Source organism: Chiloscyllium plagiosum, chromosome 5, assembly GCF_004010195.1.
Source record: "Chiloscyllium plagiosum isolate BGI_BamShark_2017 chromosome 5, ASM401019v2, whole genome shotgun sequence".
NCBI classification, from domain to species: domain Eukaryota; kingdom Metazoa; phylum Chordata; class Chondrichthyes; order Orectolobiformes; family Hemiscylliidae; genus Chiloscyllium; species Chiloscyllium plagiosum.
In genome coordinates, this window is record NC_057714.1 from 104,679,155 (window position 1) to 104,700,272 (window position 21,118).

General features: G+C 42.5%; 1 protein-coding gene across 6 annotated transcripts in view; it reads right to left on the minus strand.

Annotated features, from left to right (window-relative positions):
• dpp6a (dipeptidyl-peptidase 6a) overlaps positions 1 to 21,118 on the minus strand; it is a 1,472,261-nt gene that overhangs the window by 54,342 nt on the left and 1,396,801 nt on the right. For all 6 annotated transcript variants that reach the window (XM_043690726.1, XM_043690728.1, XM_043690729.1 and 3 more), the window contains exons 17-18: positions 17,476 to 17,523; positions 600 to 698 (exon numbers count right to left, since the gene is read on the minus strand). In XM_043690726.1, coding sequence (XP_043546661.1) covers positions 600 to 698; positions 17,476 to 17,523 — 147 coding nt within the window. The remainder of the gene's footprint in view (positions 1 to 599; positions 699 to 17,475; positions 17,524 to 21,118) is intronic.

Here is a 21,118-nt window from a genome sequence, read left to right on the forward strand (position 1 = left end):
ATACTTTGTCACACAACACTGGCTTCAGCCTTGGTCATTCACAACTCCTAATCTCCCTATAATCTCTCTTTGCACTGTCATTGTCACCTCTTTATTGCTACCTTTGCTTCTGGAGCCATGACTCACCTTCTCTCAGACTAGTATAAATACCTCCCTATTTCTCCCCTTTTTTTTGCTTTGGCAAAGGGTAGGTTAGACTCGAAACGTCAGCTCTTTTGTCTCCTTACAGATGCTGCCAGACCTGCTGAGATTTTCCAGCATTTACTCTTTTGGTTTAAGATAATGGGAGTCTGTTTAACCCCCTTGCCTGGTCATAACAAAATACAGGCAAACATCCCAGACACACTTTTCAATTATTATGGACCCATATGGAAGGTGATGCAAGGTTATATTCTTCTAGTATTGGTGTGCATGTGACTGAGGTGCAAAATAGTTAAACATTAATATTTTATTGGACATTTTACATTGAGTGGCCAACAGAAACTATAAGCATATAAAATCCGATAAAAACCTTTTCAACTAAATAGCTCTGGATGATGAGGATATTGATAGATAGAACATTTATTGATCGGCAATGATTAGAAGGTGCAGATACTTACAATAATCCTTTATCTGAACATCCTGGAATTCTACTTTGGGCATTTGCATTCTCTCTGTAGCATTTTGTACCTTCTCATTCAGCTCCAACTCAAAAACTTCTAAAGGGGAAAGAAAAGGTCGAGTTAGTTCTAAAGGTTTTATAAAATTTAATTCAGCATTTTTGAAGTGAAACTTGACCTATCTAGATATGCACCCATCCCACTGGCCTTCCTTGCTCAGTGTTATTGTGAACGGGGCGTAGATACATCTACAACAGAGTCATAGAGTCATACAGAAGGGAAACAGACTCTTTCATCCAACCAGTCCATGCTGAACCTATTCCCAAGCTAAACTAGTCTAACCTGCCTGCTGCTGGCCCATATCTCTCCAAACCTTTCCTATTCATGCACTTATCCAAATATCTTTTAAATGTTGTAATTATACCCACATCCACCACTTCCTCAGGAAGTTCATTCCACATGCAAACCGCTCACTGTGTAAAAATTTTGCCCCCATGTCTTTTTTAAATCTGTCTCCTCTCACCTTAAAAATGTGCCCTCTCGTCTTGAAATTACCTCATCCTAGGGAAAAGACAAATACCATTGACTCTATCTATACTTGTCATTATCTTAAAATCTTCAAGAAGGTCGCCTCTCAATCTCCTTCGCTCCAGTGAAAAATGTCCCAGCCTTTGTTTCTAACTCAAATCTTCCATACCTGGTAATATCCTGGTAAACCTCTTCTGACCCTTCTCCAGCTTAATAATAACTGGGTGACCAGCACTGCACACATTATTCCAGAAAAGGCCTCACCAATGTCCTGCACAACCTCAACATGACTTCCTAACTTCTCTACTCAAAGGACTGAGCAATGATGGCAAGTGTAGCAAACGCTTTTTTAACCAACCTGTCAACACTCACTCTTTCTACCCTTCACACGGTGTGTAGGTTTTATATATTGAATAGATATACAGGACGTTCTGTTATAATATGTGTTCCATTAACACAAATTCGCTATAACACGATTGACAAATTGGGGACATTGTTTCTAAAGTGCAAAGTTTTAAAGTGTGCATTGGTTATAACGCGATTTTGGCCCCATTAGTTAAAATGGTGCTGCTATTAGGCAATTTTCTTACAACACGGGATTGCGTGAGAACAGAACTATCGCATTATAGCAGAACTGACTGTAGGTGTGTGTATGAGAGAGAGAGTGAGAGAGAGAGTGAGAAGAGAGAGAGAAACATAAGTCATAAAGTAATACACTGTTGAACAAATCAATGAAATGCAAATGTTTTCAATAATTATTTTCCATTAAATGTAAGGAAATCTGGAACCATTAAAAAATTGGTATGTCATTGACTTTAAAGTGCTTTATGATACCTGAGATTATGAAAAATGCCTAATAAGTGCAAGTCTTCCTTTCTTTCTTGGGTTAAGATGCATGATCTGGTGGGTCATCACAAAGGAATTCTCAATTTTAGGTAATTTGAATGGGACACATTAAACACATTGGGTGGAATCTTATAGAGGTTGGAATGACATGGCTTATGTCATGAATCGAACAACAAATCTATGAAATCATCTTGATGTTGAAATATTTTCATTCCATCTTTTCTGTTTTTCACAATCAACTTGGAGAGATTCTCGCTAGATAGAGTTGAGATGCCAAAATTGTCACAAATACTTGTTTAATGACACAACTCACCTAATTTCTGATTGGAATCTTGCTTTTGGCAACAATAGTATAAGCCTTTGATATTGTAAAAAAGTTTAAACTGTATGCCATCTTACGATGTGTATAGCTCCTCTGCATAAACATTTAAACAAAAAAAACTGAGACTTGTCTGGTCTACAGAGGGAATAAAGAGTTAACATGCCCCTTTTAAAGGAGCCCTTTACATGCCATGCAATTATCAAGCAGGTATAGGCTCCTAAACGTTATCAATTCACTGTGTTCCAAATTGGGTATCAAAGGATGATGCAGCAGAGAAGGAGGCCATCTTATCTATTGTGACCATTCTGGTTTTTTTGAAAAAATAGTTTTCTAATTAATTTCAGCCTCCTGCTCATTCTCCACAGTATTTGTCCAATACCATTTGACTGTTTTTATTGAAATTCTGTTCACTCTCTTTGCATGCATTGCATTTCAGATTGCAACATCTTGCTGCCAAATAACATTTTTCCTCATGTCTGAACAGGTCGATGAAAGCAGAGCTGAGTCTTTCACTGCCCCTGGTGGGCAGTATTTGTGATTTGTTCATTAGTTGAATTGATAAATTGGTCTTGGGTCTATTTTCCAAACAAGCCAAGAGCTGGCGCTGAGTGTGCAGAGCTTGCAATTTGTTCATTGGCCGTTTGGTAAATTTGGAGAAAGTGAGGCCTACAGATGCTGGAGATTAGAATCGAGAGTGTGGTGCTGGAAAAGCATAACAGGTCAGGCAGCATTTGAGGAGCGGGAGTTGACGTTTCGGGCAAAAGCCCTTCATCAAGGTTTGGTAAATTTACTGATGGGTTTCTTCAGAGCAAGAAAGAGCAGTGTTCTTGATGTCACAATCGTTGACTGTCTGCCTCTGTTCCATGGTTACATCTGTGCCTGGATCTCCTTGGTTATGGGAGCATGCAGTACCCGCTGGTAACCTTTCGTGATAGTTGAGCACCGCCGGGGTCGAAATGCAATACCTCCCCTTCCAAAACCATTTTTTATATAGTAACCCCTTTGTATTTTCCTCCTTTTTTGATATTTTTGTTACTGTCGCCCCTGCCCTATGTTTATTAATTGGATGATTTGAGTAGGTTTCTTTATAACAAACAGGAGCTGGGTCCAAGCACTGAGGATGTCACCTAGACAGGGGACGAAATGTCTGCAACACAAATTCCCAGCTCGGCGAACAGAACCACAACAAGGAGCTGGGTCTTTCCCCAGTGCGGGATTGGTTTCTGGATGGGGAAAGGCTCCAGAACGGACAGATGGAAACTGGTATTTGCGTTAAACCACAGATTTACCATAAATCATATGGAGTCATTAAGTGGCTGCAGAGTTGCTGTCATCTGCAGAGATGTGCTCCCCACTGACAGTTTTGGAAAAATCCTATCACATTATTGAGCAGCCAATGTACTTGCTTCAAACACTAAATGCAAACAAGTCATTGGTTTAATGTATTAGAAAGGTTGACACATCTGTGCAGTACCTCTTAGGTTACGTTCATCTAAGAATATGGAGCTAGAGTAGGCCATTTGGCCCCTTAATATGGCTTTAAACTGCTGTTGGAAACTGAGGGCTGGACTCTCACTCCAATTTGCCGCCGGAAAGAGATATTGAGAATGCTGCACTGACCTGATTTTTCACTGGTGCTAACACCTCATTTCCCTTCCTATCACAATGCTAATTCTGACTAGCAATCTCAGTTGATCCTGCTAATTTATCTGGACAGGTCTGGGTCAGTAGGGGGAAGGGTTCAGAGTTGCGGAGAGTGAAAAGTAGGGCAAGTGAGAATCTTCTCTCCCACTTATTATCTTTGGTGTGAGTCACAATTCCCATCAGTTAGTAATTATTGTGCACCCAGACCAAAGATCATTGATTTAATGCCTACTCTGGGGTCATGGTCACTTAATCCAGCCTGACACCAGGTGGCGATCTTGGGGAGTGTTGAAATGCTGGCATCAATAGTTTGTTGATAAGAACCAAGGCACAGTCGCGTTGTCAATTGGATACGAGATACCCCTATTTTGAAGAAGAGCAGGCACGTTCTTCCCATGCCCTGGCCAAAATGTATCCCTTATTCAAAACAAAACCAGATTGCCTGGTCATTATTACATTGCTCCGCATAGGAACTTGCAGTGTTTATACTGGTTACTATTCCTTACATGACAAAACAGAGTACAGTTATACTCTTTCTATGCATCCCATACAGACACTGCTCTCACACTGTGTACTGAGGAAAGGTCACTGGACCCAAAATGTTAACTCTAATTTCTCTTCACATATGCTGCCAGACTTGCTGAGGTTTTCCAGCAATTACTATCTTTGTTTTGGACACACTGCACTCCATGTATACGATCTGTACACACAAATCTTGGTTTACGCAATTAGGCTCGTGCACACAGACTGCTCTCCACGTAATTAACCCTGTACACACGGACTGCACTCCATGTAATTAACCCGGTACACACGGACTGCTCTCCATGTGATTAACCCTGTACACATGGATTGCACTCCATGTAATTAACTATGTACATACAGACTGCCTTCCCTGTAATTAACCCTGTACATATGGACTGCTCTCCATGTAATTAACCCTGTACACACAGACTGCATTCCCTGTAATTAACCATGTACACACGGACTGCTCTCCATGTAATTAACCCTGTACACATGGACTGCATTCCCTGTAATTAACCATGTGCAGATGGACTGCACTCCATGTAATTAACCCTGTACACACAGACTGCCTTCCCTGTAATTAACCGTGTACATATGGACTGCTCTCCATGTAATTAACCCTGTACACACAGACTGCCTTCCCTGTAATTAACCGTGTACATATGGACTGCTCTCCTTGTAATTAACCCTGTACACACGGACTGCACTCCATATAATAAACCCTGAGTCTAGATTAGAGTGGTGCTGGAAAAGCACAGCAGGTCAGGCAGAATCCGAGGAGCAGGCAAATCGGTGTTTAAGGCAAAAGCCCTTCATCAGGAATAAATCATATGTAATTCACCCTGTACACATGGTCTGCACTCCATGTAATGAACCCTGATGCTGGTAAAGATACAATATTTAAAAGACATTTGGACAGAAAGAGGAAATGAATTGGAAAGGTTTCGAGGAACGTGAGCCAAATGCATGCAAGTGGGACTGGTTTATTTTGGGAAACTTGGTCGGCAGAGATGAGTTGGAGCTGAGGGTCTGTTTCTCTGCTGTATGACTCTATGACTGCACTCTATGTAATTAAACCTGTCCACTCACACCACACTCCATATAATTAACCCTGTATACATGGACTGCAATCTTTATAATTAACCCTGTACACACGGACTGCACTCCTGTAATTAACCCTGTACAAAGACTGTACTTCTTGTACATAACCCTGTACACTCTGATCTCCACCTCCATATATGTAACCTCATACATACAAACTGCAATCCAGATGTACAAACTTATACATAGTGCCTGACCTCCATAGTATCTCTATCTCTATTGGCTGAAAGTAGATGATGATCTCTTTCAATAACGCAGTTTGTGTCTCCTTCACATTGCTGAACACTTGTTCAGTTGTGGAGTTTAAGCAAGAGTGTTAGCTGGAACGTGTACGCGAGAGTAGTGCCACTGGTGTGGTCTCTGCATCGCCGGCTGATTGACATCATGATTTGCCTAGGCTGCGTTTCCAGCGTAGCTACCCTCCACATATGCTTAACACGCTCAGCAAAATGCTCTCCACTGCAGCGTGCAGATCCCATCCCAGAGGCAAAAGAAAAATAAAACTCTGCACAATTTTGTGGCTTCTTTCTGTAACTTCTGTGCATACTGACTGCTTTCTATGTAGATACATGTTTGATTGGTCATCTGCATCCTACTCACTTCCTAATCAAAGTAGAAAAATTGCTTAACTCATTGGAGCATTATAATAATAGATGTCCTTTTTCTGAGTGTTCTCTTATTTCCTTACTTACACACTTTTAATTTATTTTTGCATCTATTAGGAAGTTGTTTTTTGTTCTGTAGATGCTCAGTCAGTTCATTAACGCTGGGATCTAACAAGTGGTTAGCACTGCTGCCTCACAGCACCAGAGACCCAGGTTCAATTCCCGCCTCAGGCGACTGACTGTGTGGAGTTTGCACATTCTCTCTGTGTCTGCGTGGGTTTCCTCCGGGTGCTCTGGTTTCCTCCCACAGTCCAAAGATGTGCAGGCCAGGTGAATTGGCCATGCTAAATTGCCCGTAGTGTTAGGTAAAAAGGGGTACATGTAGGGGTATGGGTGGGTTGCACTTCGACGGGTCGGTGTGGACTTGTTGGGCCGAAGGGCCTGTTTCCACACTGTAAGTAATCTAATCTAATCTAATATTCTCTGCTGCAGCTCTATTGCAGTTTGAAACGTGGTTGATTTTACAGCTATTACCAGAACATGGTTTGCTAATTTGCTTGATTACAAATGAAAGGAAATTTATTCCCACTCTGATCATATTGTCACTCCACTTGAGTTACAATTCAGAAAACCCAGCTTGTTTGGTTTGGGTTGATTCCAATTATTTATTGAGAACTTCTGATTTGTTACTGCCTGCAACGAGCAAAATAAAAGTTCCTTTGTTGCATATCCTGGGGAGATGTAAACCCATCTCAGAGATTTAAAGGAATTATTTGAGCTCCTTACACCATAGCGCAACTCAAGATAAACAGGTTAGACTTAAAATATCATGACTCCATCGTCAGGAGAAATGCTTTCGTATTCTGTATATTCTGACTTGCCATAGGCACCACGTGAACATGGTGTCAAAGTGTGCAGTTGAAATTGTGTGGGCTGTCAAAACTGTAAGAGAGCCAGCTACTGTAAGGAAGGATTATAATTTTCACTGAGGGTTCAGTCAGAGGAGCTGTGAAATTTCCAGGGGCTGGTGCTTGGAAATAAAAGGTGCAATGCACAGACTGCTGGATATGTCATGTTCCACCTGAGTGTGTTTTCGGCTTGGATTTTGACCTGGTGACAGTGAAAAAATAGCAGTTTATTTCCAAGTCAGGATGGTGAGCGGCTTGAAGGGGAACTTGCAATTGCTGGTGTTCCCATGTATCTGCTGCTCTTGCCCTTCAAGACAACTGCGATTATTGGTTTAGGAGGTGCTGTCTACGGAGCCTCATCAGCTTTTACAGGGCAGTTTATGAACAGTATGAACTGCTGCCACTTAGTGCTGAAGGAGCAAATATTTATGGATATGGTGTTCAATACTGTTTATTATTGTTAAGCAGCACTCATCCAGGCAATTTGGAACGTTCTGTCACACACCTAACAAGTGCATTGACGATGGTGGGCAATCAGGAGATGAGTTACTCACTGCAAGTTTCATAGCCTCTGATCTGCTCTTATAGCTGCAGTACTCATATGGTTAGTCGACTTCAGATTCTAGATGAGGGTAACTGTCAGGATATTCATAGTGGGGTGCTCAGTGCCGGCAATGCCACTGAATGTCAAGGGTCAGATTCCCTCTCATTGGAGATGGCCATTGCCTGGTACTTTGTGTAATGTAAATGTCACTTGCTATTTGTCAGCCCAAACTTGGACATTGTCCATGTTTCGCTGTATTTTGGGCACCGATTGCTTCAGTATCTGAGGAGAGGTGAACGGTGCTGAACATTGTGCAATCATCAGCAAACATCCTCACTTCTGACATCATGATAGAGGGAAGGTCATTGATCAAGTAGCTGAAACTACCCTAAGGAACCTGTCTGCAATGTTTCCTATATATTGCAAACAGAGAGAAATCTTCAATAAGTACAAAATTCATTGCAAAGTGTTTTGGGATATCCAGAAAGATCCTGTATTTTTTTTTCCTTTGTTCATTCACAGGCATCACTGGTTATGCAGCATTTATTGTCCATCTAACAGTTAAGAGTCAACAACCACCGTGGGCGGCACGGTGGCAAGTGGGCGGCACGGTGGCACAGTGGTTAGCACTGCTGCCTCACAGCGCCGGAGACCCGGGTTCAATTCCCGCCTCAGGCGACTGACTGTGTGGAGTTTGCACGTTCTCCCCGTGTCTGCGTGGGTTTCCTCCGGGTGCTCCGGTTTCCTCCCACAATCCAAAGATGTGCAGGTCAGGTGAATTGGCCATGCTAAATTGCCCGTAGTGTTAGGTAAGGGGTAAATGTAGGGGTATGGGTGGGTTGCGCTTCGGCGGGTCGGTGTGGACTTGTTGGGCCGAAGGGCCTGTTTCCACACTGTAATCTAATCTAATCTAAAACCACCTTGCTGCGGGTCAGGCGTGACATGTAGGCCAGACCAGGTAAGGATGACAGTTTTTTTCCCTAAAGGACATCAGTGATCCAGTGATGGGTTTTTTCAACACTCCAATTCATAGACATCATTAAACTCTTGGTTCCAGATTTTTATTGAATTCAAATTCCACCATGACAGGATTCAAACCCAGGTCCCCAGAACATTATCTGGGTCTCTGGAATAACAGTCTAGTGATAATACCGCTAGGCCATTGCTTCATCAATGCCAAACACATGTTATTTTTGTACATGTTCACTTTTTGTAATTCAAATCCTACTTCATATTTATTTTAACACTTCTGTCTGAGCGTCTCTAGACTGATGACTTACTTCAAACATTTAATCAAACTTTTCACACTATAAAAAGAATTGGGAAAAAACTGTAAACATTTCTGTGAACAGATACATCCAGATCTTAAAATAATTTCCACTGGTTCTCTAATGATCGCTGCAGCTCAAGATTACAAACATCATAGCAGCTAGTGCGGAATCATTTCTTGCTGATGAGTCAGGAAAGTGCTAAAGATGCCACTAGGTTAGCACAGCCAATCCAGTTCCTTGACAAAACTAATAATCCAGAGTTCAAATCCTACCACACATGCTTTCAATTTGGATTTTTTTTAAGATCTGGAATCGCTAATAGTGATCATGACGCTGTCAAATTATTGCAAAAACCCAACTAAAGCACTTCAGGAAAGAAAGTTTAAAGTTCCTATCCAGTTTGCTCATAATTGACTCTGGTGACTGGGAATCTTAGAGGTATAGAAATTATTACATAAGAATATAAGGAATAGGAGAGGGAGGAGGCTACTCGACCCCTCAAGTCTGCCCTGCCATACCATAATATGATGGCTGATCTGCTCAAGGCCGCCACTTCTTATAGCCCTCAATTCCCTGACATTTCAGAAATCTGTCTACCTCTTTTAAATACATCCAGTGAGCTAGCCTCTCTGGGATAGAACATTCCAGACACCCACTACCCTCTGGGAGGAGAAATTCATTTGCATCTCAATTTTAAATGAGTGTTGCTTTAGTCTGGCTTGAGATTCCCCAACTAGTAGAAACATGTCAATGCATAACCCCCTTAACCCAGCACATAATCTTGTACGTTTCAATAAGATCACCCCTCAATCTTTCAGACTGTGATAAATCAAGGTCAAAACCTGTTTAGCTGTTCTTGATAAGTCATCCCCCTCATCCCAGGATTCAGGCTGATGGATCTCTTTTGAACTGTTCGTCCATCTCTTCCTAAATACAGGGACCAAAACTGCACATCATACTCCAGGCAGCAGCTCACTAAAACACAGTACAATTGTAAGAGCAAATTTCTATTTTTAAACTCCAGCACCACTCCCAACCCTCAGCAATAAAGGTCAAAACTCCCTTTGCCTTCTTATTGATGCTACTATTTTAAACTCAAGAAAAATCCAGATCACTCCACGCTGTACTCTTGTCTATGTTTTCATTCTTCCGACCAAAGTGAATGACCTCACGTTTTCCAACATTAAGCTGCATCTGCCACGATTTTGCCCACTCACTCAACCTATTTGGAACCTCTTGCAGATTCTGTATGGCCTCCATTTTATATATTTTTGTATCATCGGTAAATATGAATACTTTATACTCTGTTTCTTTTCCAAGTCATTAATATGGACAGTAATCAAGGGCACAGACTATTCCTTGTAGCACTCCACTAGTTACACTTCTGCAACCTTCAGAAAAACCAATTATTCCCAACTCTTTGTCTTCTGTGCATTAATCAATCCCCAATCCATGCTTGGACATTACTCCCAATACCATGAGCTCCTGGCTTGTGCAATAATCATTCATGCGGCACCTTTTCTAACTGCCTTCTCTGAATCAAGCACATCAAATTGATCAGTTCTCCTTTAACAACTCTGCTACAAGGAACTCAACGTAGACTTATCAAATATGATTTCTCTTTCACAAAACTATGTTGACTCTGTTTGATTATGTCAAACTTTTCTATTGCTTCCTTAAGAATGGACTTTAATATTTTCTCTACGACAAAATGTTGGCGCACGGAACGAGGCTACTGATCAGCTGACAGTAGAATAACATGCTGCATCAAGAATTCATCTATTCACACTCCCTGCACATTTCCCTTAGCCCTGCAAACCCTTTATGTCTCTCAGGTACTTATCCAATTCCATTTGAAAGCCACAGTTCAAACTGTCTCCTCTAACTTCACAGGAAGAAATATTAGTAAAAGCTGTGAATGATACACACTGGTCTGACTTGTCCAGCTCCACAACGGCCAGTATGTTCACTTCCAAGTATCACTGTGTTTGCTTGTTTGTTTTCTTCCCTGAGTTTTCAGCAAGTGTATTGGAGATTGTAGCCACTTGCTGGTGTGAGGGGTGTTTTTGACAGTCACCAAAAATCTGTGCCCTCCATTTCTTGAGATTGGTTGCTATTGATCTCTCTATCTCCCGAAGCCTTTCATCGGGAGGCAATGGTCTAGTGGTATTATTGTTGTTAATCCAGAGTTGCAGACAATATTCTGGGGGCCCGGGTCAAATCTCATCACAGCATATGCTGGAATTTGAATTAAATTTTTAAACAAATCTGAAACTCAATGGTGACCAGGAGTCCATTGTTGGGAAAAATCCATCTGGGTCACTACTGTCATTTAGGGAAGGAAACGGCCGTCTTTACCTGGTCTGGCTCCACAGGAGCTGTACAGGAGCTGTACAGGACATTGGTTAGGCTGCTTTTGGAATGCTGTGTGCAATTCTGGTCTCCTTCCTATCGGAAGGAGGTTGTGAAACTTGAAAGGGTTCAGAAAAGATTGACAAGGATGTTACCAGATTTGGAGAGTTTGAGCTATAGGGAGAGGCTGAATAGGCTGGGGCTGTTTTCCCTGGAGCCTCGGAGTCTGAGAGTTGACCTTGTAGAGGTTTACATGTGACTCCAGACCCACAGCAATGTGGCTGACTCTTAACCTCCCTTTGGGTAATTAGGGATGGGCAATAAATGCTGCCTAGCCAGCAACGTCCTCATCCCGTGAACAAATAAAGAAAGAAAATTCAGAATGCTTCTGATAAACCTTCTTTACACCTCTTCTGATCTAAACTAAAATTATTTGAATGTGAACATAGGACATTTCGTTAGTAATTTTGCAGATGACACCAAAATTGGAGATTTAGTGAACAGCGAAGAAGGTTAACTCAGATTACAATGGGATCTTGATCAGATGGGCTGGTGGGCTGAGAAGTGGCAAATGGAGTTTAATTTAGATAAATGCGAGGTGCTGCACTTTGGACTTATACACTTATTAATGTGTTGTTGAACAAAGAGACCTTGGAGTGCAGGTTCACAGCTCCTTGAAAGTAGAGTCGCAAGTAAATAGGATAGTGAAGAAGGTGTTTGGTATGCTTTCCTTTGTTGGTCAGAGCGTTGAGTATTGGACTTGAAATGTTATGTTGGAGCTGTACAGGACATTGGTTAGGCTGCTTTTGAAATGCTGTGTGCAATTCTGGGTCTCTATCGGAAGGATGTTGTGAAACTTGAAAGGGTTCAGAAAAGATTGACAGGGATGTTACCAGATTTGGAGAGTTTGAGCTATAGGGAGAGGCTGAATAGGCTGGGGCTGTTTTCCCTGGAGCCTCGGAGTCTGAGAGTTGACCTTGAAGAGGTTTACAAAATCATGAGGAGCGTGGGTAGGGTAAAGAGACAAGGTCTTTTCCCTACGGTGGGGGAGTCCAGAACTAGAGGGCATAGGTTCAGGGTGAGAGGGGAAAAATATAAAAGGGACCTAAGGGCAACGTTTTCACACAGAGGGTGGTACGTGTATGGAATGAGCTGCCAGACGAAGTGGTGAAGGCTGGTACAATTGCAACATTTAAAAGGCATCTGGATGGGTACATGAATAGGAAGGACTTAGAGGATATGGGCCAAGTCCTGGCAGGTGGGACTAGATTAGGTTAGGATATCTGGTCGGCATGGACGAGTTGGACTGAAGGGTCTCTTTCTGTGCTATATATCTCTATGACTCTATAACCCCCTTCAAAGCATGAGCTGTTAGTGATTCAAAGGGAAGGCATCCCATCTGTTCAGGACAATAAATGTCAAACTTACCCACATGTGGAAACGTAGTTTTTAAAAACTAGGCAATTTTGAAATTGTCCAGGGCTTTATGAGCCTGCTCGCTATGAAAAATGGAATAAAATGCTAATTGACACATGGGATCCAAAGGGCTTCACTCACCCTTAGGTTTATATCAGACAGTGCAAGATCGGTACTTGATACTTTTGCATAAAATTCACTCTGCTGCATTAACTTCAGTCACAGTGCAAGAGTTTCATAGGACTGTCTGATAATATTCATTGTTATGACAGCATTAATATTGCATGCATAGTTTCACCCATTTTCCGTGGAAGCTGAATGATTTATTCATGGTAACATCTAAGCAAAATAGCAAAAACAGCTTCTTTGTATTAGCTCTCTGGATTTGAGAGTGGAGGCTACATTAAATATCCATCTGAGTTGCCCCCAGGATAAGATGGACCTTTTCCTAAGTTGTACTTAGGATGGAATGTCTTTGCAATTTAAAAGAAAAATCACACGATGTAGATTACTGACTATGCCAGCATTTATCTCCCATTCCTAACCAACCCCTTTGTAATGGATCTGGAGTCACGTGTAGGCCAGACCAGGGTAAGCACATTAATGTCTGAAAGGACTTTAGTGAACCTGATGAGTTTTTACAAAAATCCACAGTGGTTACATGGTCAGCCAGCTTTCTATTCCACACATCAACTGGATTCAAATTTCCTAATCTGCCGTGGCAGGATACAACTCACATTCGCAGAAAATTACTAACCGATCTTGCGGATTATCAGACGAGAGTGTGGTGCTGGAAAAGCACAGCAGGTCAGGCAGCATCTAAGCAGCAGGAGAATCAACATTTTCTGATGAAGGGCTTATGCCCAAAATGTTGATTCACCTGTTCCTTGGATGCTGCCTGACCTGCTGTGCTTTTCCAGCACCACACTCTCGACTCTAACCTCCCGCATCTGCAGTCCTCACTTTCTACTTGTGGATTACTAGTCCAGTAACATCACCACTACACCAGCATTTCCCAGTAGATGCATGTTAAATTAAATCAGGATAAAACTAGAGGAACATAAGATATAGGCGAAGAATTAGGCCATTTGGCCCATCAAGTCTGCTTCGCTATTCAATCATGGCTGGTATATTTCTAATCCTATTCTCCTCCCTTCTCCCCATAACTCTTGATACCCTTACAAATCAAGAACCTACCTAGCTCTGTTTTAAATACACATCAATAACTTGGCCTCCACAGCCCTCTGTGGCAATGAGTTCCACAGAGTCACTACCCTCTGGCTGAAGAAATGCTTCCTCATTTCAGTCCTAAAGGTTCAGCCCTTTACTCTGAGGCTGTGCCCTCAGATTCGAGTCTCTCCTACTAATGGAAACATGTCCTCCGCCTCCACACCATCCGGCCTCTCAGTATTCTATATGCTTCAATCAGATCCCCCTCTCATCTTTCTAAACTCCATGGAGAACAGGTCCACAGTCTCATATGACAAGCCCTTTATCCCTAGGATCATTCTTGTAAACCTCCTCTAGACCAACCCTTCCAATGCAAGCACATCCTTCATTAACTATGGGGCCAGTTAACATTTCAGATGGGCTTTAAAGCAGAGTGACTGCTTTTATAATTTATTTTGTTTTCTGTTTCTCCACCCTCTATTCTGCAAATTAGAGATTTATTGAATCATAGAGTCAGATAGCATAGAAACACACCCTTCAGTCCATGCTGACCATGTTCCCAAACTAAGCTAGTCCCATCTGCCTGTGCTTGGCCCATATCCCTCCAAACCTTAACTATTCATAAATGTATCTAAATATCTTTTGCAACTGTACCAAAGGAAATCCATCATTTCCTTTGGTAGTTCAGTCCACACACGAAGAACTCTGTGTGAAAAAGTTGCCTCTCACATCCTTTTCAAGTATTCCTTCTTTCCCCTTCAAAATATGCCCTCCAGTTTTGAGCTTCCCCACCCCCTAGGGAAAAGACCCTTGTCATTCACCTTTTCTGTGCCTCTCATGATTTTATAAACCTCAACCCTCTACGCTCCAGTGAATAAAGTTTTAGCCTTTCCAGTCTGTTTTATGTCTCAAAACCTTCATTCCAAGCACCAACCTGGTCAATCTTTTCTGAACCCTCTCCAGACCAGAGCTGCACACAGTACTCCAGTAGAGGCCTCACCAATGTCCTGTATAATTTAAATGTGATGTCTCAACTCCTGCACTCAAAGGACTGAGAAGCTGGAGTTTGAATGCATGGTCATTGGGTTGCATGGATCATTTATGACACCAGCTAGTTACCCTGATTTGCAAAGACTTCAATTGTTCGAGTACTCCTTGATGTCACACTTGGTCATGGCTGCCTTGATAGCAAGGACAGTCACTCTCATGCCAGCTTCAAATTTCAGCTCCAGATCTCCTGATCCACAGCATTATGAGTGACATTTAACCGTTGTCCGATAAACGTATAGCCCACATCTCCAACCCTGCTTCAAAACAAGAACAAATCTCACAGCTAAAATTGTGGAATCTGTTAAAATAGCACCTTGTATAGTGCAGCACTCCCTGAGGACAGCACTTGGGTGTCAGCCCAGATCTTGTGCTCGAGTCACTGAATTGTATGTAACCACCTGAACCAAAGCTGACACCAATAATATCGGAAATGGTTGGCACGGTGGCTCTGTGGTCAGCACTGCTGCCTCACAGCACCAGAGACCAGGGTTCGATTCCAGCCTCAGGCGACTGTCTATGTGGAGTTTGCACATTCTCCCCCTATCTGTGTGGGTTTCTTCCACGTGCTCCAGTTTCCTCCCACAGTCTAAAGATGTGCAAATTAGGCGGATTAGCCAGGCTTAATCACTCTGTGGTGTCCAAGCCCATGCAGACTAGGTGGGCTAGCCATAGGAAATGTGGGGTTATTTCCATTATAATAGGGTGGGGTTCTGGGTGGGATGCTCTTTGGAGGGTTGGTGTGGACTTGATGGGTCAAATGGCCTGCTTTCACACTCTTGGGATTCTATGAAATGCAGAAAAGTCTAGCTTCTTGGATGAATATGTGACTGGTGTGGAATCAAACAGAGATGGTATGCTTGGTCTGGATCAAATTAGCCACAGAAGGAGTTGAGGCAGCACAACTGTCCACAATGTCTTTGATAGACAGAATCTGGCAGGGAACTCAATTCTGATTGCTAGCCAGTGATAGTGCGAGGAGGTTTCTCTGATTGAGAGGGAGAATTGCCTTTGTATTCCATTCTGTCGCATGCACAGCATTTTCTTCTACTGCTCTCAGGATGGTCACCCACACCAGGATCTCTGGCAGGGCATGTGGTAGGCACTAAACTACACCACAGCCTGATTCAGCAGCTTCTGGGTGGTGAGCCGTGAGAAGAAACTCAAAAACTGTAACAGTTAGAGAAGAAACAATTGTTGCAAATCAATGTCACATCGAACAAGCCCAGCCTTGGCATGACTGTAGTGCTGCCTGAACTGCTGTGCTCTTCCAGCACCACTAATCCAGAGATGAATGTAGTGCTGCCTGAACTGCTGTGCTCTTCCAACACCACTAATCCAGAGATGACTGTAGTGCTGTTGCATCTCTCGCTTAGGTTAAAACTTGTTTGAATTTGGCAATTTAAATTCACTGCCACAATTTGATGAACCACAGATCTGCATTTCACACCATTCTTGGGGCTGCACTTACAATGACCTGCGAATGGTAGTATCAGCCTCAATAGTACAGCTGAAGAAAGATAGAAGTAGGACTCTGACCCTGTTATTGCAGAATTTCCGTCAGTTCATGCTGATTTCTTTTGTTTTTCCTCATCCCTGTCATACAAAGATCTTTTGTTGAATGCTGTGTCAGTACCACTCCTTTGAATAATACCTTCCTGTCCATTTCCAAAGAGAAACTTAGAAAGAGTAGGCCATTCAGCCCTTCAAGCTTGCACCATCATTGATTATAATGATGGCAGATCCTCCAACTCAACATCATATTCCCATTTTCTCCCCATTCCCCTTGATGCATTTAGTATTGAGAATCCATCTTTTTCTTTCTTAAACATATCCAGTGATTCGCAGCCTTCTGTGGTGAAGAATTTCACAGGTTGACCACAATCTGAGTGGAGATAGTTCTCTTCCGCCTACCTTGGAACCTGGGACCATGACCCCTTCCTCTGGTTCTCCAGCTAAAAGAAACATTATCTCTGCATTCAGACTGTCCAGCCCCTTCAGGATTTAAATGTTTCAGTGAGGTCCTCTCTCCTTCTTCTAAACTCCAGTGAATACAACCCAGTTGCCCCAGTCTCTCCTCAGATGACAAACTTGCCATCTCAGGTCTCAGTCATAGGAACATAGGAATGAGGAGTGGGAGTAGGCAGTTCAGCCTTTCGAGCCCCCTCAACTATCTAACATGATCATGGCCGATCCTATACTGGTCTCAACTCCACCTTCCTGCCTGCTCGCCATAGCTTTTTATCCCATTTTTCAACAGAGATATATCTATTGCATTCTTGATTCTGCCTCCACTGCACTCTAGGGCAGTGAGTTCTGTACTCACTCGTTAGAAAGTATATGTGTATATTTCTATGAAGGTATAACACAGCTGACAATATTGAGTGCCTTGAAGGGATAAATCCTCAGATTCAATCGAGCTGTCATATACTTCGTGAGCAAGTGTTCACCATGGAAACCAAGCATTTGCAATCCGAGAGAAAGTAAGGGAGTGACTGGCGGCTCAAAATACAAGTTGGCAGCTTGCCTGGCAGGGACAGAGAGCTGAGGAGACAAGCAGTCTGTCAAGTTAAGAGTCAAGGTAAAAGGTGACTACTTACTGTGACGATCACTGGTACTGTGAACTGTGACCCTTGGGACTCTTGGACCTGAGAAAATAAAGAAGATGGTTAATTGGTCAGATATGTGGAAGATGGTAAGAAAACATGGAGCTAAATTGGGCTTGCTCAGAACAGCTGTGTACGAGATCTGGATGGCTCATTTCAATGTCTTGTGCACACAGAAGATGGGGCAAATGTTCTCTCTGGCGTGTTTTAATGATAATTACAAACACCACAATTAAAATTAGAGTTTGAATTTTTAAAAATTATTCATTTGTGGGATGTGGGTGTGGCTGGCTGGGCCAGCATTTATTGCCCGTCCCTAGTTGCCCTTGAGCTGCCTTTTTGAACCCTCAGTCCACCTGCCCTGGGTTGACCCACAAGGCCATTGGGCAATTAGAAGGTAAATAAACTGTTTCAGTGAATTTAAATAACTGTGGCATAAGTTGTTGATTGCACTTTCCAAGCCTGATGATTAGTGAACAGAAATGGTTCACACCTATGATTTCTTCAGACATGTTATTTTCCAAGATTTTGTAAAACCTACTGCTGTTCATCATATTAACAATTGAAGACTTAATTGGCCTCACTGGCACAGGCAATGATGGGTCAAATGGCTTGTATAAGATACCATCTAAACTTCATACAAGCCCTAACATATCAGGATTTGGAGGTGCTGGTGGTGGATCAGGGTGGACAAAGTTAAATATCACACAACACCAGGTTAATTGGAAGCACTAGCTTTCGAAGTGCTGTCTCTTCATCACCTGATGAAGGAGCAGCACCTCAAAAGCTAGTGCTTCCAAATAAACCTGTTGGACTATAACCTGGTGTTGTGTGATTTTTAGCTAACATATCAGGGAATGCTACATTGCAGAATTCATACAATTCTTTATATTTTGGTAAAGTTGCATGTGAACGGTGTCTCGAGGCAGCATGATCCCTGGTAAAAGAGGACTTGAGAATACTGGAGGGAATTGTGACTCCTATCGGACACTGAATGTGGATGGACTTTGGACAGAGTATAGCCTCTTGACCTTGAAATGATGCCACAGGAGTGTTATCACATTGGCAATTGATGCTTAATATAGAATGCTTCCCCTGCTGTTTTGACAGAGGCAAACGCTTCATTATTTTAAATTGGCTGAGTTCTGTCAAAAATGTAGGCAAAGGAAAATCTTACAAACGGCCTACACTTTTAAATGCTAATAGCTGAATTTATGTGCTTTAGTTATCCCTGCATATGGAATAAGCTTTTGGGCAGCATGTAATTTACAGCCAAGTCGTTGTGGGCAAATGGGAGGATCCAGTTCTCCCAATTATCTGAAAATCCTCCAGTTCTTCCACAGAGATGATGCTGCCACTGAACAGGATTGTGGCCAATAAGGAATAATGTGAGTAACTGGGAGATGGCCCACACCTCAGAGTGCACCACCAACACTGACTAGAAAACACCATTTTGGTGTTTGGTTTTAATTGACTCATGGGACATGGCTGACTGGACCAGCATTTATTGCCCGTCCCTAGTTGCCCTTGAGAAGGTGATGGTGAGGTGCCTTCTTGAACCGCTGCAGTCCATGTGCTGTAGGTTGATCCACAAAGCTATTAGGGAGGGAATTCTAGGATGTTGACACGACAATGAAGGAATGGCAATGCATTTCCAACTCACAATGTTGGGTGGTTTGGAGGGGAACCTGAAGATGATAGAATTCCCATGTACCTGCTGTCTTTGTCCTTCTAGATGGAAGCACTCATGGGTTTGGAAGGTGCTGTCTAAGGATCTTTGATGCATTTCTGCAGTGCACCTTGTAGATAGTAAGCACTGCTGCCACTAAGTGTCAGTGGTGGAGGGTTTAGATGTTTGTGGATGTTGTGCCAATCAAGTGGGCTTCTTTGTTCGGGATGGTGTCAAGCGTCTTGAGTGTTGTTAGAGCTGCACCCATTGAGGCAACTTGGGAGTATCACATCACAAACAAAATCAGAAATTGCTGGAAAATCTCAGCAGGTCTGGCAATATCTGTGGAGAGCAAGCAAAGTTAACATTTTGGGTCCAGTGACTCTTCTTCAGAACAGCCACAGTTCTTTCGTTTCTTATTTAATATTCCATCACACTCCTGATGCCTTGTAGATATTGGACAGGTTTTAGGGAGTCAGGAGGCAAGTTAATTGCCGTAGTATTCCTAGCCTCCAACATGCGCCTGTGTTTACGTGGTAAATCCAGTTGAGTTTCTGGTCAATAGTAACCCCAGGATGTTGATAATGGGGGTTCAGTGATGGTAACACCATTTAATGTTAAAGGGTGGTGGTTAGATTGTTTCATATGGGAGATGGCCATTGCTTGGCATTTGTATGGCGCGAATGTTACTTGCCATTTAGCAGCCCAAGTGCAGATATTGTCCAGATCTTATTTCATGCAATTAAAGAGAAACATTTTGGAAATGAGCATTTCCCAGAGCCCATTTCCATTTCTTTACAATGATGGCAAATGTGTGGATGCACATGAATATAGTAATGTCAATGCAGAGTCCTCCCGCAGAAAGCATTCCTTTTGATTAGGAAGCTAGTTTTCCTTTAAGGAGAATAAGCTTTCACAATGAAAATATAAAAGATAGAGGCAGAATTTCACAGTAGGGAGAAATCAACATGAAGAATCTTGGTTTCGAACCCCATTTAAAATTAAACCAACTGCTCCTTACGCAATTAAGGTAATAAAATGAGGTATAACATCCATGTTAGGCAAGATCAATGTTCATCAATATAAAGCAAGTGTGTTTATTCTGGCATTCACCCAAGGTCAGCTGTGCGATGCAGGTAAAGAAAATCACACTGCAGTCCAGCAAAGATTCAGATGATCTTCCTGGTCATTATTCTGGATGGTGCATCACTGGTGACCTCAAGCATTGACGTGAAACTTGAAAGGGTTCAGAAAAGATTTACAAGGATGTTGCCGGGATTGGAGGGTTTGAGCTACGGGAAGAGGCTGAATAGGCTAGGGCTACTTTCCCTGGAGCGTTGGAGGTTGAGGGGTGATCTTATACAAGTTTATAAAATCATGAGGGACATGAATAGGGTGAATAGCCAAGGTCTTTATCCTGGGGTGGGGGAGTCCAAAACCAAAAGGCATAGGTTTTGTTTGAGAGGGGAAAGATTTAAAAGGGATCAAAGGGGCAACTTGTTCATGCAGAGGGTGGTACATGTATGGAATGAGTTGCCAGAGGAAGTAGTGGAGGCTGGTACAATTACAACATTTAAAAGGCATCTGGATAGGATATGAATAGGAAGGGTTCAGAGGGATATGGGCCTAATGCTGGAAAATGGGACTAGATTAATTTAGAATATCTGGTCAGCATGGATGAATTGGACCAAAGGATCTGTCTCCGTGCTGTACATCTCTATGACTCTATGACTGCACAGAGTGTTCAGAGTGGGAAGTACTGCTGTGCACAGACCTCAATGAACTGCACAGCAGTAATTAAAGTAAAGGGGACTCCTGGCTCCACAAGGTCTGTCTGAGGCAGAAGTGAAGAGTGTGATGGAAAACCCTGCACATGACTGGATGAGTGCAGCTGTAGCAACACTCAAGAAACTTGACACCATCCAGGACAAAGCAGCCCGCTTGACTGGGATCATATTGATGACGTTA